The 25,814-nt window shown below is 39.5% G+C and overlaps 1 protein-coding gene across 10 annotated transcripts in view; it reads right to left on the reverse strand.

The window, feature by feature from the left end:
• Window positions 1-25,814, reverse strand: part of LOC111248418 (calcitonin gene-related peptide type 1 receptor-like) — a 146,427-nt gene that overhangs the window by 35,871 nt on the left and 84,742 nt on the right. For 9 of the 10 annotated variants that reach the window (XR_015319546.1, XR_015319545.1, XM_086978057.1 and 6 more), the window contains one exon: window positions 1,102-1,193. Coding sequence is in view for 8 of the 10 variants with exons in the window: in XM_086978057.1 (XP_086834183.1) it covers window positions 1,102-1,193 (92 nt within the window). In the remaining 2 variants the exon portion in view is untranslated. Of the gene's footprint in view, window positions 1-1,101; window positions 1,194-22,739; window positions 22,874-25,814 lie in introns of those variants that run through there. The other variant, XM_022800756.2, reaches the window with a different exon arrangement.

The raw sequence follows: 25,814 nt of genomic DNA on the forward strand, positions 1-25,814 counted from the left end.
TTAACTGAGTTTCCCTTCGGGCAGACATTTCACTAGCGGCCTTACAGTTCGACAGAACATGCAGCTCTGACCCTGGGTGTAGCTTTTCCAGATTAATAGTAGACGACTTAACTGCGGCTATGAATTCGTCCTCTAGCTTACCCGTACGAAAACAGCAGAATCTCGAAGCGCTTATTTTTGTTGCTTATCGCATTATTTATATTTATTTTTGTAACTATAGGTACCGCGATAAGTGGTTTCCAAGGCGGAGCTCTCGCAAGACCGGTCTGAGGGTCTTGCAAATCAAGTCGCACACAACCAGTACTGTCTTTGTTGACGAAGTCACAACACGGGTTGCTTCCTTCTGTTCAGACAGGTTCACGTTTTATCTTTTAAGGGCGCATCGGCTTATTCTTGAAGATTTCCATGTCGCCTTGTTAAGCTTAAACCCGGTGCAGCTGGAACATAATGTATGGCATGATTTCGTTTTCAAGCGGCAATATTTCAAAAATTGTCCGCTTAATAAGCTTGCTGCAGGCAAACTACAGAGCTGCCTTAGTTTGCGGATCTGTCTTACCAACTGTTCAGCGTGCAGCATGGCTGAGGCCGTGCAGTCCACACATAGGGGACAAGATCGTTTTGAATGTAGAGCTTCTACTGTAGGATTCTCGTTCCCTTTTTTGCCCACTTTTGGGTTGAGGCAGCTGTTCCAGTGGTTGTGTTTTGTTGTTGGTGTTTCATTTTCAAGACCTACTTTTCAAGGGTTTACAAATAGGGCTAAAGATAGTTTCCGAGCGACGTTACAAGCGACGTAAACTTAATCCACGGATGAAGTTCGAAAAAAAGCAGGCGTAGCTCTGTTGCCGATTCTGCTAACAACTTTCACGGCTGAAACGGTTCAGAGGCTTGCACACGCAAAAAGCGAGCATCTTCGGCGCTTATCGGTGCACAAAGTATCGGTCCGCCGATTAACCCCAAGACGTTCTCGATTAAATACAATTCAAATATTCAAACCGAACGAGTCTCAGATTCGAAAATCCTCGATCTAGCATCAGCTCAGCTGACAGATATGGTAAAAAATAATTATCGTACAATTGAATCGAGCAAGTTATCTGAACATACTAGGTTTAGAAAAAAGAAAGTTGTTCCAAATTTGATAAATGGCAATCCAGAACTGCGCACTCTCCGTCGCCGTGACGAGACGATTCGGTCACCTAAAAGCAATTAACAAAAATTAAAGATTAGCATACAGTAAAAAAGAAATACAGGATATCGGTAGCACATACTGGCTCGAGATTCTTCAACGTTTATTTAATCTGTCATTAAACTTCAGGGCAATTACAGCAACTTAAATAAATCGCAATAATTAAGTAATTAATTCTACAATTGAATTGATGATTTTTTTCAGGCTTGTCGTTGCGAAACAATTGGCCTGATGGTTGGCCATTTCCTTATGTATAATAATCTATAATATCGGCTAGAAGCTATAAAATCTTAATGAAAGAATGAAATTTAATTGTTTATATGCCTAACCATAGAACGCCTCTTGCTTCTATCTGTACTACTGTAGTCTGGACAAAATCAACGTGTGTTGGGATTTTGCCCAATAGATATGATAAATATAGTATATATGTTTTGGTTATTTGTTGGCTTGTATCGATCTGTAGGCGACTTGGCGTTCTGAGAGAAGGAAGCTGCACCTTTTTCAGGAGCTCTTTGTTGCAGCACCATGTCTCCATACGATTTTTTAGTTTGTCAAGTAGTATGTTCAGGAGAATATGATAATAGTGCAAGTTTTCCCTTAGCCATATTGGTTACAACCTATATATCACTGTGATTTGATTTGTCGAATCAGGGATTATCGTGTTTATGGCGCTAGCTGAGTCCCTCAGCAGATCCTCAATAGAAATGATTCTTTTAAGGCGGTGACGTAATCTCTGCATGATTTAATATCGTCAGCAGCGTATTCACCGTCGAGTCAACGGACTCGAAGAGCTACCCTTTTCTGTTACAAGTGCTTACGATTAAAGATTTGTGAGTTAAGTCCTCGCAGCGGTGTCCACTTGTACAGCACTCTCAGGACACGGTGGCACTTACCAACGTTATCGTAACCAGACGTAACAGAATTGATCCAGGAGCACGCGACCAGATTGGACGAGATGCTGAGAGCTGCCTAACGGACTTGCAAGGGTCCTGCAATATTAACGCTTCTTGAGCTGACAGCTCGGAAAAGGGTCGATATTCTCATACTGACGGATAACTGGTTGACTTGCCAACTTGATCTTCTCAGCTTCGACGCCATGAAATACCCAGCTCGAACGAATGGTGGCTTATGATAGGTATCTGTGTTTTATAAACATGAATTAGGTAACCTTTCACCAAGATTAGCTATAAATAACGTTATCGCATTGAGTGGTCCATGCATTTGCATCGTAGGAGCTGGTATCCGCCTCCATCAGAGTCGAGATACGTGCAAATAGAGAAGTTCATTAGCGATTTAGAAGAACTTGCTGCTCTCTTTGACCTTCCCTTACTCATAACTAGTGACTCGCGCCTCGACTCAAGCTGCAGATGAGCGCTTCGAAATACGTTTGCGGACTACAGCTGTTGGGCCATCCCGGGCCTCCAGAACCAATTTTTGCCGCCTAGTGTAGATGTGGATAATTTCTTGTAGCAGGTACACAAAGTCATCCAAGTAGCTCATGCCATCACACAGAGCTATGCACAACACCTCATCGAAATCAGTCGTATGCCCTGTCGACAATAACAATACAGAACCTGATTGGATAACCTCGGTCGTCTTGCTTGATGCGTTCAGAGCTGCTAACATATATACTAAGCTAATACGGTGAGCTGCTAACGTATAGCTAGCAGCTCGCCGTCTGACCGCAGCGCTTAAGGTTATCTGCTGAATAACGTACGTTACATAACAGAAACTCTGCAAATAGCAAAAGCAGCCACGTAGCACGCTGTGGATCGACCGTACGTTTAATAAGTTGGTATGTTCTAGAAAATTATATGATTTCACATGATATGCCATTGTTTTCTCTGATCGGTGATGCGGAATTCAAGACAGAACCCAGCCTACTCGAAGAAAGGTTCATGACGCCAAAAGTTCTGCAGGCTTTCGGGAACCTGCAGAATAACAAGGCAGCATGCCCGGACGGGGTCCAGGATAAACACCTCAAACGTGCCTTTGTTTTGGTTTCTTACTGAACTGTACTCCTGATCGTCTACATGCTCGGCGGAAGCATACATCGTTATTGGTGATTCCTAAAGGCAAAGGTAAGCTAAATCTGCCATCTTCATGGCGTGGAATCGCTAGAAGGAGCGCATGCTACAGAATGCTCGCCGGTAAATTGGCTAAAATATTGTCTGCCTTTTTAGAAAGCAGGAAAGCTATACCAAAGGAACAGAATGGATTTCGGAGAAAGCGCTCGCTGAAGACAACATGAAGTCTCCTGATGACTAACATAATGCACTCAAAACACCAGCAAGCCCCCTATGGACAATATTTGTTTATTCATTCGACTCTGCACGCAGAAATCTGGTTCTTTATACCTTGACGTACGTGTGTGCACCGTGAAATATTCTCCCCCTGCTGGCTACGATTTTATAGAGGGACGATATAAAAATTAAATAACACCTTCCCAAAAAGGAAGAGCCTTGTCCAAGGTGATAATCTAAGCTCTTCACAGTCTCACTGAGAAATATTCGTGATCGAATAAGGGGATGAACAAATTTGGTTGAGGTTATCCTTTACGATAATGAATGACTTGGTAATCCTTCGACCTTAACAGATTTTAAGCGCGACAAGCTCTAGCTAAACTTTACATGGGTATAACGGAACTAAAATTAACGGTTAACCTGAATAAGACGAAGGCCACAAAATTCAAAAAGAAGACAGGATCATGGCTGGCAATATACTGTCGCTTGTCGAATTTTTTCTGTGGTACGTTAACAAATTCCCTTATCTCGGACTGCTTACCTCCGTATGCGGTACCAGGTTTACCTCGCACATCACAGGAGGATACAAAGAAGTGTTGAGCGCATTTTGTGCAATCAGGAACTCAAGCCGCCTTCCTTTTATGAAAGCGCCTTGCCTATTCGCCCGCAAAGTGGCCCCAGTCGTAGCTTAAGAGGCAAATATAAATTAAAAGAACTTCACAGCAGGGAATCTCTAACTACTCAGTCCAGCGAATGCCTCTTTCTTGGAGCGTCCTCTGAGCCTTCATCGTACGGCAAGAAACCTATTAGTTTATTTCCTTGCCGACAGCCCAGTGCTCATCAAGGGTCGGAGGGGTCCCGTTTTGGACTCAACTGTTTCAGCAGGCGGAAGCAGAAGTTTGCTGAAATAGACAATAAATTTTTCAGCACGGTAGCGATAAGAGACAGTGACTGAAAAGAACCGTGGAAGACTATACCGAAAACTTTCAGTTTTTCAAGCCTATGAATTCTACAGCCTAAGGTTATACAAATGAACAATCATCATTGATCCTGTGATATATAGTAGTGTATATTTATACGATCGTATTATTGAATATCTAGCATCATATGTAAATAATGATACTTTAATTATACAATTAAATATGATAATAAGCATTACTTGCTACTAATCATACTATATCTCCTCAATGGAAGAAGCATGTTACTAAACGTTAGGATTACGTCACCTTCTGTGAGGTGTTGTTCGAATGCTATCATAAAACGTGCTACAGATGAATTTTACGAGCTTTATAGTAAAATAGCGCAGGCATCAGTACAAGCGCTGTCTAATGAGTATACACAATGCACACTATAATTCTGTTCATTCGCGATGCCTACTACTATTACTATCTAAAGAGTGCGGAATTCTATGGAATGACCACATTACGAAAGAATCCTATCGTTCCCTTTGCGGGTACCCTAATAAAGAAGCAAATAACGTTTCCCAGCTAAGTCAGCCCCAGATTTATTACACTCATTCATACAAAGGGATTCTACGTCAGGTTTCGAATTAGTGGGGAAGTCAAGGGAATGATTAAGCAGAATTAAGCACCGTAGGGATTTGTTCTGATTGTGTGCATTAAAGTATTCCCTAGACTCGTACCACTGTCGTGCTCTTGACTAAATAACTCTTCGGAACACGTAAATATCTAGAGCTTACTACCAGACAACGTTGTGTATATGGACGCGCTATTTATGGGCCTTGGTTTGGCCTGGTATTGCTGTTCTAGGCCGAAAGGGGAAAAACAGTGCTCCCCTCCCAACTTTCTTACGATTGGATGTTTCAGTTTCAATACAAGATTCGTATTTTGCTCATCCATTTCGTTCGCTGTACGAATTCCCCTGACAATCCACTTTATAGCAAGAAGATATACGCTTTGCTGTTGTTCCCTACTGCTTCATGCGTTGTATTGCTTTGGGTGTGACATACTGGTACTACTCTTTATTGCGCATATCAATGCGAACTTATCGTATACTTCGACTCTCCTAAACTCGTTCAAATGTCTTGGTTATCCGTATCAATTTTAGGCATTAGTTAAGTCAGCAAGATCTCTCAACGAATGCCATCTTGAAGCTCTTCAAACGCATGCAGACATATGACAGAGCCAAGCAGGAATAAAGTATTCTACAACAAGCTTCGATCAAATGCCAAATGAAATTAGCGGCCATAATGGAAAGGCGTTATTTAGCCAGCAAAAAAAAAACATTTCTGTGGCTGTAAACCAGCCAGCCATGAGATCGTATGCCGCTGCCCGCAAACAAACCCATCAATCTGTTTGTGATGACCCTCTTTATCTCGAGGTTTACGTACGGTATCGCCGATTGGCATTCCATCAGACGGCTGGCTCCCAACATGAAACGAAGTGTGTCTATGCCCGGGTTCGAACCGAGACCTGGTAATAAACCTAGCTGGTTCAATGATGCATTCAACGGTGCATTTCTTACCAACAAGTATCGTTTGCGTCCAGTTGCATTCGTGATTCTTTAAGGCAACTTCCCAAAAAACTTTCAAATCGTGGAATACGATATGGGACACATTTGCCAATAATCAATAGAACTATTGTTAATGCATTCTCTACGAGCAACTTCACTTTGGCACTCATGATGTTTCGGCCACTGCAAAGATCACTTGCTATATTTATATTAATCACTTCATAGAAATAGAAAATATATATATTCTAGTATATGCAGCCTTGATTTACGAACTTGAGCACAGCAGATTGTCTACGAAAACCGTGTGCTCAGAGCGGTGCTTGTAAACCAGACATTGTTGTAAAGGCGCTCGAGCTGATTTGGGCTGACGGAAATTTAGCAGATTTAAAACGTAATTTTTTCTTAAATTGCATCGGTATCGAAATCTCGACGGGCCGGAGCAGGCCTTCTTTAAATCTCTCCTCGATCGCTAGTTCTCGATTCGGTACGGATAGTAAGATGTCCTTGGCGAAGAAGATAGCTAGTTGTGCTGTAGGCTGTAGGCGTAAATAGTTGTCATTGTAGAAATGACCGTGTGAGAAAGTCATCGTCAGGGTTTCTGGACGGGTTCCAAATGTCAGCTAAATGTGAAGTCGTTATGCTTTAAGTATATTAAATCATGTAGTTGTGTAGACAATAACTTACCGCGTACATGTTTTGATGGATTCAAATTTTCGACTGCATGACGTATTCCCTTCTTCCCAATAACGTTAGGTGCAGGGCCAGCGAAGATACTAAGCGAATACTGAGAAACTGCGTCTCTCTTCTCAAAAGTCGAGTCACAACTTCAGGCTAATAATCATGGCGCATTTAATTCCACTTAAAAAGAAATATGATAAATGAAGGGGACCTGTGGAGTAGTCTTTGTGTACGACTTCTAAGATTGAATGTTCACGACAATTAGTCTATCTTTCAAACAGCCGGTAAAAAAATACAAACTCCGAAAATACGTAGGATTCGTCTGTTGAGCTATGTCAATGCACTCAATGCCTGGATGATCTTCGTGAAGCAAACCAAAATTGTTCCAACTGTACGGTTTCTCTATTTAATCAAATAACTTTTTCAAGTTAAAAGTTATCCTGTACAAACTATATAATAATTTCTGTAACGTCATCTCAAATAATGATAACATCATCAAATAATGAATCTATTTTTTTTTTTTGCAATCTTGAAAATTTTTAAAATGTTAGATATTTTCGGTGATCTTGAATTATGATGAGAATATCTCAACACTGCAACAAACATCATCATAGCATAATTGTTTTTGTTATTGATGCTTGTGTCGGCGTTTATAATACTAATGCCAACAATATCCAAATTATACACGAACATTTGCATTAATATTGTTGATGCAGCGCAGAGCGATTCGTGAATAACATGCTTGCCGCTGGGTCACAGGCTTGATAAACTGAATTGTAGATTTGTCAATATAAACAACTTTTCGTGTTGGGATTTTAGTAGAGCTCGTTAGGTACACGTAAAAAACGTGCATCATCCATGGGGATACAGTGGGTGACGATGAATGCTTAGTCCGCGGTACAGCGTTCTGTTGCTTATCCTGGTCTTCAAGGGAACGTTCTTCACATTTCCATAAGAACGAGTGAGCCTTTTGGCTAAACAGTATACTATTTGTCATACTATAAATAATACTTTAGCGGAACCGCCCGAAATAAATAGAGCCTTCTCAAATTATTTAAACAATTTGTAATTAAACAATATGTAAACAAATTAGCAGGCAAAGGACTTTATGAATGACGTAGCGTAATTGGTTATAATCGGTGACGTACTAAATTTTTTCCAAACCATCCCCCTTTGTCGATTGCTTTATGTAAAAAGATCGTACAAGAAGATTTAGGACCGACAACAACAAAGTATAGCAATCAATGCGTAAGGAGATGAGCTGATCCAATCCGGTCTGAGTCAATGTTAGTACAAAAACACAATCATTATAACCGCAATTCTACTGAAAAAAATTTTTCCTAGATAATCGTATACATGGACGTTATCTCATATCGATAGAAAAAAACTGCCCTATAAAAAAAACAACTCTATGACACATTTATTGATATGACCATGGTCTTTGCCCACTAGAACATTTACCTTTAAGAAGACCACCTCGATCAAAGGTTCTAAATATATTTAGTCTTGCTTTACATCTATATGGTTCAACATTACTGCGGACGCAGGATACGGACCGCATAAAATAGGACGTAACAAACCTTTGATCTCGAACGATGCAAAGTTTCGAAATTAAACATTGTCTGGGAATCGGTCATCCTATGAATGGTCGATGGAACACAGGTTGTCAACCCGAATCTCATAGTCCAGACTTTTGCCGTTTACGGTTGTAGACACGAAAGAACTCTGAATTTTCGGTGCGCGCTAGAGCGATCAGAACGAATCTACCGAGCTACTGCAGTTGGTTTGCGTACCGACTAGGCCGCAGACATGGGACAGCAGCTGCAGATAAACACTTCAGTTAAAGAGGTCCTGAATACTAAAGCATAAATATGTTTAAACTACACTAATGAAATATTGAGCGCCATCTACTTTAGTAGTTTAGGAAGAATCCATTATCAAATATGAGTAATTTGATTTTCAAGGTCTAGCAACGACTAGATAGACGTACGATACTTAATGCCCCCGCACACCTTTAAATACGTATGAAAAATGCTTATTTTTGTTAGGAGTCTATTTTCATGATATGCATTTTGATCGTCCGCAAATTTATCATAGAATCATATCTAGTCGGCGTTGCCAATACGAATCTTGGGACATGGGACAAAATGTTAATGGCCTACCTAGCTAGAAACTGCAATTTGTACGGGACATCCCAACAGTATGTATTGTAAAAACTCTGACGACACTGCCATTAAGCCTCGCTTCATTTGACCGCAACGAAAGGTTGAACGAAACATTGGTATTGACAATCAAACGTATTACGTAAGTTATTAATTATTTAAGTAGCTAATTCAGAGCTACGACAATTGTAATCATTTTCTGGTTCACGGACGAACGAATCAGTGGTCTACTCAAGTTTCCAAGTTAGGCTTTAAAGGGATGATAGAGTCATCATAGGCAAAAGCCGAAAGAAAGCTAGATGGTTCATAATAACGTCATATGTTTACCCAGCATTCCTCGGGTGCTGTTGTTGAGGGTTGTTTTGCACTGCAATCCATGACTAGAATTCTCAAATCTAGATATAAAAGAAGCTGACGATACCTCAACAGCGACTGTCCAGAGTTAATAATCATTAGGCAGGCTATGCTAACTGTAAAAAGTCGGCATTCCTAATGTCCTAGGGCGAATTATCAATAATCTATCCGATTAGTAAGCCCATAAAATTAACAAGTTTGCAATTGTCTCCCAGCTCTATTATAGGAACAAGTTCGTAGAACGGTCACTACAGTTAAACATCGGATCGTAATTTTGGAGAATTCGTCAGAGACCAGCATTTACTCTTCAAAATGGATAAGTAACAACATGAAGAATCGGGCCGTTATAAATGGCTGTTCATTTCGATTCAGCTGGAGCATTTCTTCTAGGGAATACAACGACGGCAAAAATCAAACTCAGACAAAGTCACGTTGAACTTCACTGATAAATAGAAAGCAGTTTTTTTTTTACACATGGAACAAGGATGCAGGACTTAGCAGACCTGGCGGGACCTATAAAGGTCCATCTGTATATCGAGGAATACACTACAACACATACACTGCTAGAATGCAAGTGGGTGGGTTATAAACACATTTAGCTATTCCATGACATACAGGGTGGCGAATCTCCTGCCGTTGGTAGCTGTGCTAGACGTATCGAATTTTGCAATTCTCGTTGTGCATGTCCATGCATGTCTTTTGCATTGATAGAAGTCTGAGAAAGTCTCGATTCAACAGTCCTTTTGACTCTTGAGGGGCTTTTTGCGAAGGATGTGGAAAGAAAACAGGCCAAATGAATGGTCAACTGGCTTCATATTTTCACCCACTGAATGAAATATGAGCAGATGACCTTATGCGTACAATTCATTTCAGATTAATTCCAATAGCGCCTTCGGCATAATCAGATAAATACACACATTCACAGAGACATGACATGTCTTGACCTATGCAGGACAAAGAAAGAATCTATTATTGCCGGCCTTCTTGAAATTTTAGGTCCTTAGAAAACTAGCTGTGTCCTGTAACAATTGGTGAACTTAAGTTGGCCAATTCACTAGAAAAAAGTGAACTAAGTATAACGTACTATTTTGGTATATCATATACAAGTATGTTTATTGTATTTATCGGTTATAAATAGGAGGTACCTGATTAGAAGGAAATCATAAACATTTCGTAGTTGGCGCAATTAACAGCACAAAAAAAGACATTAGTAACAGGAGGAGTGGTCGTGAATAACAGTAATAATAATGTATATCTCGGCGAAGCTTAAAAACCGTAGGGTGATTCTCGTAATTTGTTTGTATATAACATTAATAGCTCTGTACTGATCCTAAAGAAAAGTAAAGACAAATCTAAAACGCATCTTTGAATGGTACACTCAGCCTTATGTATGTATTTCCATAAAGCGATTTAGTGAATTTTTAACACTGAGTGTTAGCCATAAATCCTTAATGTCCTCTTAACTTCATTCAACATTAGGTCGAATCGTAGCGTCAGTTTCTTGCCGGCGTAGTCTTTTCCACCATTTTCAAGCTAAAATGTCAGTTTTAGATCTAGGAATACGTGTTTTTCCATAGCAGTGGCTTGAAACGGTTAATTTTCTGGCTGGAAGATACCAGGGGTAGCTATTTCAAATCCTACCAACGACACACAATCGTTGGTAGGTAGGATTTGAAAGAAAAGGAAACTTTTCTAATACATATTGAGTTTTTGTTTCGAGTAGTCGAACCAGTAGTTGAGAACTACTGGTTAATGCTAGAAGTGACTCCTTTAGAAATAAAGCTATGTTAAGCAAGGTAAACACTTAAAGATATCAAATAAATAGCATTTGTGCTCATATTGAAAAAAGCTTAAAAAATAATATAAAAGTAGATAGACATTTACATTATAAGTAAAATCGGCCTTCGCACTATGTAAACTGTCTTTGCAGCCTTCACCTCAACAAACTATATATATATATAGGACTATAAAGTGCGATTCGATGCTATCAAAGTTCTCTTATTAATATAAAAAAAAAAAAGGCCAATTTTCAACGTCCAGTTAAAGATAAACTAGCAGATAGATCAGCAAAAAACTAATGGGCAAAAATTAATTTTTGGCATGTAATCACAAATTTTGTTCTTACTTGTCTCGTTAAAAACGAAATTACTATCATGCATTACATAATATTTAGTCCTCTAAGACTTTGCCATTTTGTGCTCGACATTTCCGCTACTAAGTAAAACATTTAGTAATTTATGACAAATCCTCTATGAGTGCAAGCAAATGCTTGACAAATTTAAAGTAAAAATAGACGGGGAAAAATGGAAGGTATGAAAAGAAACGCATATCGCTCTGGTACGAGATGAAGCTAATGTAACCAAATGGCTAAAAAAAAACAAGCAAATGTAGAAGGCTTAAAAAAGATCTATAATACCTTAGGAATCAACTTTTTTTATTTGGCAGTACCTAAGGTCCGATAGAACGCCGCCCAAAATAATAACAAAAAAAAGCTGTGGCTCGCAAAGAAATTTTTACTACTTTGAACAGACATCGAGATTGTTCCATGTTTTTTGGTCCTATTTTCCATCTGGAGCCCCGTCACTGTGAACGAAGGACCGGCCGCTAGGAAACGCGACCTAAAACACATTATGGCAGTTGGCAAATTCTGTTATTACCTCGTTAAGAAAAAACATTTTTGTTCAATTCAAAAATTCTGTTTCGCAGGTCATCACAGTTTTCCGACCAGAGTCAAAACACTCTATTCAAATATTCGCCTAATCTTTTGCCTAGTACCTGATTCACGTGCCGGTTACCATACTGTTTTTAGCGAATTGTTGTTTGTTTGTTTGTTTGTTTGTTTTCATTTGCGCATTTTTAGAAAAATTCCACACGATATTATTGCTTAGCGTGCATGTAGTATCAAACAGTAGGAAAAACAACAGTAACACTATCTTCACAGATGTGCACGTTAATGATGCACGCTTTTTGGTTCCGATCCACTGAAATTCAATTGTACTGTCACATTCTAACAAATGAATAAATATTCATGTAGGGCCAATTTTATATAGTCTAGCGAAGCTTCAATACAAACTTAGCAAAAAAAAAAAAAATAAGTTAGCCTTCTAATGTCATCCAGTTGCGCATGTTCTAGACATGCGATAAGCATTCGCTTTTGTCAAGACGACCTCCTCTTGCCAAGCAGGCTTAAGTTCTCTACCTGAACAAAAATAGCGTACCCGACTCCCCATCCCCATATTATGAGGTAGCAGGGGAAGCCACGCCAGGAGGGATGAACTAACCCACATAACGTTACTGCTACAGGGAATGATTAAGAAGATCCTCGAATTTGAAGTACATGAAAAATACAAGGAAAATGTATGTTAATCGAAGCTTTCTCAAAATCAATTTATCTGACTTAACTGAATTGAGTTGGCAAACATAAAAAATAAAAATCGCTTATACGGATGGATAAGCACCAAGATGGGCAGAGCATACAAAGGGGCCGTTTTCCTAGCAACGTTTACCTTGGATATCGAAATCCAATGTAACTTTTAGACAGCTTGAAAAATCAAGCAAGTAAAAAAAAAATAGTTTACAAAACCTGCCAGTTTTCACACAATACATACTAAAAATAATCGATTGCACGCAAAATGACGGAAAGAACCCGTTTGTCTTTGCGAATTAAATTTTGTAATTATTATTATATAGAGCTCGATAAGTAATTTCTATATTTGGATATTTCGCAATTGCTACACCATTGTTGAGATAGTAACTAAAAAATCTGTTTGCGGTCATACTTATATACAGTTTGCTGTACTCGTTGCCATAAAAACGTTTTTGTTTTTCAAATATGACATTTTTGTTATAGTGTTCCTTCGCTAAACTAAGCCTACATGTAAAAAATAATTAAAATCATTTTTGAAGTGCTTAGCACTATACGTGTACGTATAATCAATACTTCTTTAGAATAGAAGTTTCCGTCTACTACGACAAAATAAAAATAATACTACGACAAAAAATAAAAAAGAAAAACAACGCAATATATAACTCATGTTAATTTTTTTTTGTTCGTTAGCAGCCGACGATTTAGGGTGTGTTGGACAATTAGCAAGCCGCTATATACTCTGTCGTCGTAGACTGTGATAACTAGCAAAACATGATGGGCGATAGTTAGCGATAGGAAAAAAAAAAACGGTTTTTACACGAATCAGGCCGTTTGTCTTCTGCTGCTGCTGCTGCTGCTGCTTTATTGATCATCGCATGGTGACTGACGTCCTCTTATAGCAAGCACTTTGTAGCGCTACAAGTTAGTCATCTAAAGAAATTTAATTGTCTAGACCCAACGAATGCATGAGGTTTCACGTCAATAGTCTGGCTATGAGCAGTAAAGTGTAGATATTATATTATAATTAAAATAAGTATTCCTTATCAATTTTATATAAATCATTAGGGGCATTAAACTAGATTACAAGCTAGGCATTCAACGTGATCGAAACCACTCACATGTTGCGAGTAAGAACGTAACGGCCTCGTTTCACTGATAATGAAAGTTCAATTTTTTGAAAAACCATTGCGCCTCAGCTGGAGATTAAACTCAGACTCCGTTATTGTGTGTCTGAGCGACAGAGAATATCCGTTATAACATGTTTTCGATGTCAAAGCGTCTACAAGCCGACAGCTATGACAAACCACCGAGATGTCTGATTACATATATAGTATGTTTAAAATTGTATAGAACCACCCCCGCCAACCACATTATGTAATAAATTTCACTTGTTTATCTACTGTGGCATATGTGCACATTTTATAAACCAATATATAAAAACACAAAAGGAAATCTATCATTAGGCATTTTTTTACTATGTCTGGGAGCCGTAGCAGTCCAAAACCCTGTGGTCTCTGCTAGATCCAATGTTCTGTGACCTTTTAAGTAGTTTTGTTAGAACCGACCTGTAGCGCAAAGCGCGCGCAAATCATTGCGATAAAATATCCTATCACGAGGAGAAAAAAATATTTCACTGAAAAAAAGCTGACTTCCTAATCATTTTCAGAGCACCTGGAACAGGTTCAGCATGTTGCATTTGCCTGAATACACAGGAGACTGAATTTTTAAAACACTATTGCGTCGGCATTTGCATATAAAAGCCAGCATTTGCTGTCTTTGAAACTAAATATCCTATACGCGCGCGGACCTACGACAGTTTTGATAAAACTGCTGCAGAGGGAACAAATCTGTGGCCGAGTCACTTCCCGTGTTAAGACAAAATTACCGAAAAACGTATATAGTGGAAACGTCGTTACGGCTTTAGCGGTATCGTATCTGCTATTAGAGCTAATGTAAATGATTATAAGCGATTATGGCTCAATTGAGCCTCTAATAGACTGTGAATTTCGATCCGACCGTAGGAAGAAACAAAATTTCTGTTTATCCAAAGATCAGAGCGAGCCGTCACTAGCGTTCCTTATGTCATCAAGGCAACCCACCTGTGAAAAGTTTGACCAAAATAAAAGTCCAGATTTTAAGTCTCCGCAACATTTTTCAATAGGACGCGACCTCGAGCCCCCAGATTCCACATGAACAAGCTTCATTAGCGACGCTCCTTTGGGCCAGGAATTGTGGAAGAAATCTCATTATACTCCACATGTTCCTGATAATTTTTGGATCTAATGGAGGACGGTTTATGAGTTGAACAATTGAACAGACTACTTGACAATTGCCAATCAGCGTCGTCAAAGTCCGACTATAAACGAGGCCTACATTGTGCCGAAGTTAAGCCGACTGCCGCGTTGAATCAGGTAGCAGGAAACAAGGCGCATCGTTACGCTCCAACAGTTACATGAGAAAAACCTATGGAGGAAATAATGCACAACATTCCTCATATTCGACCGACGCTAAAGACGAGCAAAATTTTCTCTCTTCAATTCTATCTTGATGGAGGCTCTACTGCCTCAAAGGAGCTAGTGATTCGTCGGATCGCCATGGTCGACGAAGGAACATCTCCTATCCGCTTGAATATGAATCGAGAGGCCGGCGATAGACTAGCAGGTGACTTGACTCTGAGCATTAGATAAGCTTGAAGTGTTCAACGAAACAACGATCAGGAGATCGGGTTAGCCAATCGACTAGACAAGCACCGAGTTCTCCTAGCTTTTTCTTCTTCGAGCTCGAATTTAGCCAGAAGCTTTCACTCGCATGAGCTCTCACAGTAGCTCTGGATATATGAAAATCTAGCTATTTTCACAAACTGACAAAATGACTGGAACAGCTTTGATTGTCCATTTATCCGGCGGTTGCATAAAAAAGCTGTCAGGGTTTAAATAAATCGTACACTGATGACAGAAGGATCTTCGATGAAGCGCTTGAACAAGTGAGATTGGTTGGAATGTGGTTGTATATTTATCGTACGCCTTGGATAGAGTTTGTGGCTGCTCTCTTCTAGTGCTTGCTCTCTCGGAGTTTTTTTCTTTTTTCCTCAAAGCAAAACGCAAGGTCCACGCTCAAGGGATAACAGGGACGGAAACTTATCGTTGCCGTCGTCAGGCTTCGTGGATAATTGTAAGCTTGTACCTGCATCTGAGGCTAACAGATTATTAGAAAGAAAAAGATTAAAGTAGGACACTCATCGCGAGGCTTACGGTGACCTGCTAGTAATGTATGTCGCCCTGTGCTAATCAGGCGTACTTTATGCTTGCAGGTTAAGCAAGCCTATGTGAAGTGGAGACGGCCTGAACATGGTTTGTTAATCACTCTCGGTAAAGCTATAATCGGCTTACGTGTTCGATAAAAACAAATTGTAGCAAAATTCAGAGCCGTATTAAATAGCACGTTATATATAATATACTTAACGGTAAAACATACCGCTTGCGTCATGAGCATTAATAGACTTCTAGTTCACAGATCCTGGCTGAAAGTATGAAGCGATTGGTTCAGTTAAGTAGAACACATGGATTTGCTGAAGGCAAATTGAAAATCTCGTCCTTCTTTTTCTTTAAAGGTACAACCATTATACGTTAACATCAAAGTTTGTTAAAGACAGCAAAAAATAATATAGTGAACATCAGGACGTTCAACGTGCCGACAGAGAGCCTGACATGGATATTCCATCAATAGACATTGTCGGGGGTTATGAGGTCAAACTATGAGGTTTATAAGACTAGTTGAGTTCTCAGTATAGGCGCCTGCCGCAGATTGGACACTGTTATAATCGACGTAGGAGGCTGTCGACTGACATAAGCAAATGTCATCCTTTGGGAAACGTCATCACGAATACTTCAACGGTATCCCAAATTGTGGTAATCATCCACTTCTGTCACTGATCAAAACGGGACAACGATACCCTGAACTGGGAAACGGAAACGTTACTCTCATATTTGCCTGTCAAAGGTTCGGCAATTGTATATTATATACGTACGGGAGAGTTTTTGTACCGTAAACCCTTGCTGGCAATATGTCTAGACAAGAATCATTGAAGACCTACATAACTAATCGTTTTCTTGCTTTAGATTAGACTTTTAAATTAAATAGAAAAGAACGGCTCAACAATTAACAAAATGCCAATCTCCATAGGCCATTTAGACAACTCAAGGTCGAGAAAGAGTACAACGAGACAATGGCAGCAATCTATAGTAAATTTCAGAAGTTTCGAGAAATAGCTAAACAGCTCTCAGCAATTCCATAGCACTATATGTTATACCACTACTGCGACAACTCTAGCGGTAACTTAGACCGTTTTGACTATCGATCACACTGCTAAAGGAACCACAAAGCGAAATGGTTGAGAAGTTAAATCAGAGCTACGTTGGCGCTTACCCGGGTCAAGCGGGTCCCTCGAGTGTGCGGTTGGAAAACGAAACGACTATCCGAGCTCGCCACAGCCAGGCGAGGAATCCAGCTAAAGTACCTGTTAAACCTTAGTCCGAACTCTTGCATATCTTGGAAGCGATAATTAACAATTTTCCAGGGACCAGATATAGCGAAAGTATCGATGAAGACGTATAATTCCGAGAATAAATTCGGTTACTACGATGAATACTATCAATATTCTACCGAATATATTTTCTTACTATAGGAATCCATTTGCCACGCTTTCTGACAATGGGCCGTAGTTCACTCCGCACAAAGGTTATTTCTGCAGATTACGCGCAAACTGTTTAACCCCAGTCAGAGCATTTCATTAATCTCATGAAACAAATGATCGCAAATTGACAGGATTACACGGTTTTCGATTCAGTCGAAAGGTATGATACTACGGTCTTGGCAAAACAACTTTAACGGAACTGGTAAGTCGCCTTCAGAATTGTTCTTAGTTATTTAATACACTTCATCTTCACCATGCACGGCCCAGTTGAGGAATAAATTGAAAACCATAGAACAATTTTCTTAGAATTGTTGAAAAAGGGCATATCTCGCTAGGGTAATGACGATGATGGTCGTTTTGCGCTGAAGAGCAAAGCGCGCACACTGGCAACCCGTTTCGGATAGCGAAGTTCGCGGACAGCAGAAAAACGACGGCCAACGCTGAATAAACATTGCGCTCTCTACCAGAAGCCGTTCGGCCAGCATCGTCAATACGCCCACGCGCTGTCCTTCAAAGGGTCGATCATCACACGAACGCATACGAACCGGCCTGTCGGAAAGGCCCAGACTCCAGACGAACTGTGTCGAGTGATGGAACTCTGCAGAACCCCTTTCGCTGACGAAGGTTTATAGTAGACAAACTTAACTCTAGGTTTTTCAAGGCACAGGTTACATTAATCGAAGACACACTATTTACCAGCTTTGTTTATTACAGCAAAATATTCTAACTCTAAACTGGGATTGAAAATCGCAATTCAATCGTAAAGTTCAACCCTGGCAGGTAGCGTAATATTCGAGTACGCATACATGATAAATTCTACACAAACACAGATACAGAATCTAATGCAGGCACTTGGAGCCAAGCGTTTGTCCTTTGTGTATTTCGAAACACTTGGCTCCTACAAAGAGCGCAGAAGATAGTAATACGATTAGTGGTTCACAAAAGTTAGATTATTCATTAGACGCGCTAAAAATTGTAAAAAACATAATAGATAGAAATAACATGTTAACTGTACAGAACATGCAATTTCTATATTGGATAAACGTGCTTGTAATAGACCGTATGAGACTTGATTTTCTACAGGCTCATATTTTGGCCACCGGGCTATCTCAATCAGGATGCTATTGAAAGAAAAAAAAAAACAGCGCAATGTTATATGAACATAGCCGGACGGCACATAGTGGGTTGTTTACTTAGCATTTTCTAAAATTGCAAGCGATTCCTGCGCAACACGACGCTTGAAACGATTAAAGCCAAATATATATATATATTCTACTGTAGTTTCAAGCGTAAAACCGTTCATTTGATACGCTAGTGGCACATGACCATATGCATAAGCAACTTTTGTTAATGAACTTCCTCTTTTTGGTTATAAGTAGCTCCATTCTATACTTGCCGTTTGTCTCAGCATTGGCCAACTTCAGGCCCGTATCTTACAGTATCAATCGTTAATTCAGTAAATAAAATTATTCGCTGTACCACGGTCAACTTGCTCGATCGGATTAGATGATTTTGCCTATACGTGCGATATTGCCGTTAAAGATTGGCTAGGAGGAGCTGATTTGACAAACCGAATATTTACAATACATTTCATATCGACACGTGCTTGTATAATGCGTCTGCTTAAAATTATAAACCTGGGTCTGATCGGAAAGCTGGCTCTCAGTTGTTTCTGTGTACGATATTCGATTGGATCTGACAACGTCCTATTTACTACCTTATTTCTCCATCATACGCGTAAAACATTAAGTCTCCTAGCTGCTCCACACAGAAAAAAATCATTCTGTATATTCATCGGCAGATTTATGTTTTCGCACAAACGTTAAGTACTTGACCAGATAGTCTCAAACGCGTAACAATAGAATATTTTTGCGGGACTAAGTACTGGCCGCATCCGATTAATTATCATTCATGAGTTAGAGTGAATCATGCAATTGTTAGAGAGACAGTTTAGTACATAATCACAAATGGGTAACTACAGCTACCCTTTATACATATTCCAATCGCGCGTACCCTTTCAAGTTATCTATATAACTGTTTCCAGTCTCCAGTTCTTACAGTAACATTTGAAGACAGGCTTTATTCTTTCGGACTAGCCATAAATACCGAAAAATGTTTTCACCTACCTAGATTAAGAAAAGCGTCGTTACAAAAAACTCATATACAATAGCACTTATCTAAAATTCTCTCAATAGCCATAACGAACAAAACTCTATAGACATTGATTTATTCTTATAGCTTCTTTTTCTATCTGCTAACCCTCCCCGGCCCCACCGGATCCTCTCTTGTCAAATTCACAATCGTTTCGCAATTGTATGTGTCTCGAAAAGACTACTGATTTGTTTTTTTTTTTTTTTTTTTTTTTTTCGCGAAAATATGACTGGACTCTCAACAAGAAATTGTCACTTCGGTAACTTTCTAGTTGTTTGAGATAAGCTGCCTTCTGAAGCACGTAGTAACACAAATTACTGATTATTCAATGACAGCATTAATAGCAAAAAAAACACGTGAGAACGACTAATCTCTAAGAGCATTCAAAATGCAGGAGCCTGTTCCTAAGTTTGTTCTGCTTTAGGCATTTTTTAAGGTTAAGTAGGCGAGAGACTCGTGGCTTCGGCTGCTGATGTATCCCAAGCTGTAAGAGGAACTTCATTCGGCGAACAGGCCACCGAAAGCAATGCTAAAAAAAAAAGGAAGTTGACTCAGGTGTTTCGATTTCATAATAATGATAATTCTGTAGTACGTAATAATAACTATATATGTTTTGATTGACAACGCCATAATTGTCGGTATCGGGCGATAAGAAGTTTTAGTAAATCAGCAGACGAAATGTGTATACATATACAATACGAGAAGCTAGTGGCAATAGTACTATTAGAATGTTATAACATTTTCAAACAATTAGAAGAGTACGTAAATACGGCCCAATGGTTCTTCATTTAATGAAAATGAACACCTCAAACAGAAAATCGCTAGAAATCTTCCCTTGGCTAATAGCACTAACGCTGCGAGATGGAGAGACTGATCCGGGACTATCATCAGAAGTCTGCATTTCGGCTCCGATTGCCTACTTACAACATACGGGACCGTTAACTGCCCTGTTAGATCGCGGCACGATTATGCAGCCCTCTTACGTCCCACAAAGCTTTCTCCTGGTAACAACCTTTAACCGACCGACCGACCGACCGACCGACCGACCGATCTGAGCTTACCTCGGCGATAAGTCGATTCAAAACTAGCTATTACCCCCACCATCATGCAAATTAGCAGTACAATGGACGTATTGCATCATTTTTTGAGCAGATCTTGAGTGATAAAAACGTTGCGTAATTGTTACGCAGGTGAATTCATTTACGTTACAAGCCTGTACGCAAAAAAGTATAAAGTTATGGCTCAGTAAAACTACTGACGCGCTGTTAACGCGCTATTAGACGAGCTTTTTTTGCAAACGATTTCAAGTTAGCCGGCCGCTTTGTTGGTATTTCCTTTTATTGTCGTAAAATAGTGTTCGTTGGTGGTACAAATAACTGTCAGACCACAGTACTGTGCACCTCCTAAAACAACGAGAATTATAAATAAACATACTGCTTTTTCTAATTAAGTAGAGAAGTTCTGCTTCTACAGAAACGTAACTTACGTTACATTCGATACAAGACCTGTTTCTAAAATTTTTAACCTGAGAAGTCCTGTACTGTTAAAATTGTTATGAGCATAATCCATTGCATAGAAATCAACCTTGCGAATTTCTTAATATCAGTATCCGAGACAGTGTTGCAGCACAAATCGTATTCTGAAAAATCAGACGATCAGAAAATTTTTTTTTCTAATGAAAAACGATTATAATCGTACAGCAAGTGCTAGAGTGTGGACTAAAGTGAGGGGCACGCGACACTCGTCATTCGAACCTGAGACAAAAGGTTTTGTGATTTCGTCATGCGTCAGACGAGACGTTAGTTTGCAGGCTAAGGCAGCAGAATATCCCGGGCCTTTAAGTAAGCTGGCCCTAAATATCACCTAACCAAGGAGGCAACTATCTACGTTCGTTTCTCGTTCAGTCTATCAATCAACAGTATCAAGGATCACTGAGTAATCGCAAAGGAAATGAAAAGATAAATTATTTATATTGCCTCAGAAAAGTAAGTTGACATGTTATGAAGAAGCCACTATTCATGATCACAGTGGATAGTGGCCTTTAAGATTATATATGTATATATATTGTACGGGCATAACTCAAAAGGCTCATCTGTTTACCACCATTGACCATCTCTTCACTTTCAGAAGACAGATAACACTCGCCCTTTAACTATGAGTGAACTAAGAGGCTAGGAAATCAATATACGAGATATGTGTACGGCTCTCATAGACTGCAACAAATAGTTTATTAAGTTCCTAACCTTACTGTATAGGTATAGAAGTATCTCGAAGTTTTAAACTTCGTATTTTTATTGTCTAACTTTTCATAAGTTTGTCTATTAAAAGGTGTTTTACTATTACATACTACATACATATACATAGCGGGGTTGCTTGAGCCGAATAGTTTATTGAGCTCTTACGTAAGAACGTTTCGCAAACAGCTAACCATTTTTTCCTATGCTAAACCGTAGAAGGGTACCGCTGTGACCAGTGCGCGATCAGCAGACGAGTTTTCTCAATGAGACAACAATTAAAAGAAGACCGCAACACCTCTGAAGACAACAGGCCGTAGCTGAAGTATGAGAATGAAACCCTGTGACAGTACACTTTTGCTCTGAAGTACATTAGCGAGCTCGTTAGCGTTAGAATTCAGAAGAAGCTGTTGTATTATTCATCACATGTGACGCTAGTAAATTCAATAAGTTTCCATAAATGGGGTTTCATTCAACTTTAATTAACATCAAAAACACCGTCATATCAAAAAACGTCCGTCGGAACGAAAGACAACTGTTAGTATAATTTCATTGACCATTTCACGCGGCTTATAGATACTCACATCTAGCTCAATCATAAATAGAGAGAGATCACAATTAGCGCGCAATGGGTCTAGTCCAGCGAGTGAGTTAACAGCTGTTATCTGATAATGACTGAAGTGTTAAACACTGCGATATTCGAATAGTAATAACAAATCACCCCCATTAGCCTACAGGCTTGTGGGGTAAGATCGAACGGAACGTTCACATATTCGTATGAAAAATCGAAATTGCTAGTTTCCACCATTCCACCTTATAGTCCATGTATCCTCTAGTCGTTGTTCCATCTCTTGCCATGCTACCGGCCGTAATTAGTGTTTATGTATATAAAATTACAGTTGTTACCATCATAATTGCAGCAAAAACAATGATGACAATCATTTCATAAACAATATGGCGTTCAGCGACGGAAGATCAAGATCGTCTGTCTCTATAATCAAATGTACGCGTCGTAAATGTTTCACGTAAAGCGTTCGTGCGTGCAATATTATCCTTGTAATGTAAGACAGCAACGTATTTTCCGTAATAGAACTAACGACAGTGTTATAATATATATAAGGTCGAAACGATCTACCATGGACAGCCAGCGTATGGACGCTGACAGAATAACAAACAAACATAAAAAACACAGAAAAGCTCACGTCGACGCGGGCGGAGAGCAGAGACCGATAGAGATGAAACAAAAACGTACATTACAGTACGCGTTAACGCAGGCCACGCTGTGTATAGGAGAAATAGTGCGTTAGCTCTCCGTCAAGGCTTCTACCGCGATGGGATGTAGCAAATAGATTCATCTGTATAAATAGTATTTTCTTATCATTAGCACTTCCAATTACAAAGGCCTCCTGTGCGGAAGGCGCTTGTAGACTTCTATAAATAGCATCGTAGTTGCTTCTCGCCGTTTGCAAAAGGTATAGTTGGTCGCCAAGACTAGTCATCAACTGCAACAAAACAGTATAGATTTTAATCTCGATAAAATGAAAATAGTAAGAGATGGATGATCGGCAACTCGCTATACGGATCGCAAGTCAAATATATTTAGCATAATCTTGGATATTCAGGCACTGCTTATTAATAATAATGAGAATCATGGCTAGGCTAATATCATCCACCGGCCGAAGGTCCGATGAAGAATTTTGTTCATCGTCATCGTTATCGTATGTGACGATGGAGGACCACACCGCCGGATCCGCAGGGCACTTATAACCCATTGTATAGCGAAAATAATAAACGGGCTCAGGGACGGGGCCTCACAAATTAATAGTAACACGATTAAAATTACTGATAATAAGAGTAACGCTATTAGCCACAGAGTCTGCCTTCGGCTATGCTCACTCTGTCCTCGCGGCGACGTCGGATATGCTGGCCGTCGGCCGACGTTTCGACGACGCGCGGCAATTGGTTGCTGCCTGTTCCGATCATTCAAAAGCGTATCGAAGTGGGGTGGAGATCTAACGTATGGCTCGTTTCGGTATTTCGTTGAAGCGCGTTGGTGTTGCCGTGCCCCGTGGGATACAATCGTAGCAATACACTGGCCACTGCAAACAGTAGCACAAATACTATAATATAAACTCAAATAATTATTCTAAAGCAGACTTAATTGGTTCCAAACAGAATCAATTCCAAGACGAATCCTCTAGTTCGTTCTATCGTTTGTTTCACGTTGTTTGTGTTGTTACTTTTGTAGCTTTCGTATAGAGTATGAGAACGCATTTACGCTGACGCAGCGAAACGATTGAGTTACTGACAAAGACAGCACTAAATACTGCCGACTGCTCAAAATAAGATTTTCCTTCTGAGAACTGATCGTTGCCATTAAGGCTCATTTATATAGTGACGGTTAACAAAAGCACTCAAACTACACAGACAGACGTCTTGAGGATAGACAACTTCAAGCTGCACAATAACTTTTACGGATTAAAATCATTCCTCACATACTATACGATACACGATAAAGATCAGAAAGATAACTGTGAGGGTCAAATCAGCGCTGTAGGTCAAGAGTACCCGCCCGCTTTCGTGCCACTGCATGCCATAAGCAAACTATACCTCGTGTATCCGGATGGATAGTACAAATGTTACGCTACTAGACGAGTTTATCAGAAATTATCGTTCTTATCATTTTCAGCGTTTTTGGTAATACGTCTATGAGCGCCTTTTGCATTGACCATCGAACCACGCTACGCGGCCTCAAGATTACTTATTTAGGTCGTGTCAACCTGTGTGCCAGCTGCTCGGCTGAAGAAAGATCAACGTCGTCACTGAGGTCGTTCCCGTACGACGATGGCAAAAAAATATGTTTCTTTAACCTTTATTATCGGATAATAACATGATCCATAGATTTCACATATCTATTTCTGTATATTATGTTTACCGTGTTGACCTATATACGTATAGCCTGACTGATTCGAACATCCGCAATAGCAAGAAATGGGCTAACTTTATCATTGTCACAAATTTAATTGTGACGGCGAATAGAAACAAGCCGACAGAAAGTTCCGACGCCGCATCCGGGTATCGACGGTACGCGATCAGATTTTACATTTACTATAGCGTCATTGTACTGAATCAGATAAAACGCTGTATTGCCGTCTATAAATACGTCTATGAGATTTGTACCAAAGCCCATTACAACCAGATCGGTAGCCGTCGGTAGCCTTCTAAGTAGATGCTATAAATGTCGTATTTTTCTGAATATTTGATTTACAATTGTCGTTTACACAATCAGTAGCATAAGGAAACGGCGGCGTCGGGATGTTCAGTCGTAAGGTAAGTGCTTCCGAGTTTTAAGCACCGAGATAAAAGTAATAATAGTAGTTACGCCGATGATTCCAAGTATACGGGCATCTTTATGTGAATGGTAGATTTTAGCGGGTGATTATGAGCCACAAGCGTAACGAATGATGTGTGTTTTTTTTCGTTATAAACATGCTGAACATTTCAAAACTATATGTTATATATAAAAACTATATACGTATGTATATAGAACGCGTTCAAAGGGTATACATGTATGAACTATAGCTGTTTGAACATGTATACAATCAAATTGATGGTACAAAGGTTAAAAGCTTAACTTGAAGATCATTGGGTAAATCGTGCCGTTTATATTTATAGATACAACGCAGCATGACCCTCACGTACATGACTTCTACACGTAGATGAATGAAACTAACGCTAAATATCTGTATCTAGGTTTTTTTTTTCTCTTTCCGACTAAAGGTAACTTGTCGTTGTTAAGCTCTAAATGTGTTCTTTGAATAACATTTTTATATTAACATTAGTTGTCTCGTTGACTAACAACGCCTGCTTGTCTGACGATTCCACCTGTCATAGCATTCTGTTGTACACGGAGAATGGGGTACCGCTCAAATGAGAGACTCACGCTTTGGACGCGTTGGAATTAATGAGTACGATAGCGGAATGAATCATCAAAGTTAGGGCACATGTAGAAACGTCCTTTTGTTGATTTCGCTATTTATCCGACAACAATATTGAAAAAAAGTGACATTTTCCAATGGGCATTACCTTTTACTACTTACCATTTAATTTGTATACTACACAATGATCATTTTAATATGAGCCTACTCTACTAATATGTTAAACAATCCGAGCTAGGCATAGCAGACGAAATGTCTACTTACATACAGTTGTAGTGCATCCGTTTTGGCTCCTGTTAGTGACTGAACGGTACGAACAAGATAGTTTACATCCTAAAA

Source organism: Varroa destructor, unplaced genomic scaffold (genome assembly GCF_002443255.2).
Source record: "Varroa destructor unplaced genomic scaffold, Vdes_3.0 BEIS01000001.1, whole genome shotgun sequence".
In the NCBI taxonomy this organism is placed as follows: Eukaryota; Metazoa; Arthropoda; class Arachnida; order Mesostigmata; family Varroidae; genus Varroa; species Varroa destructor.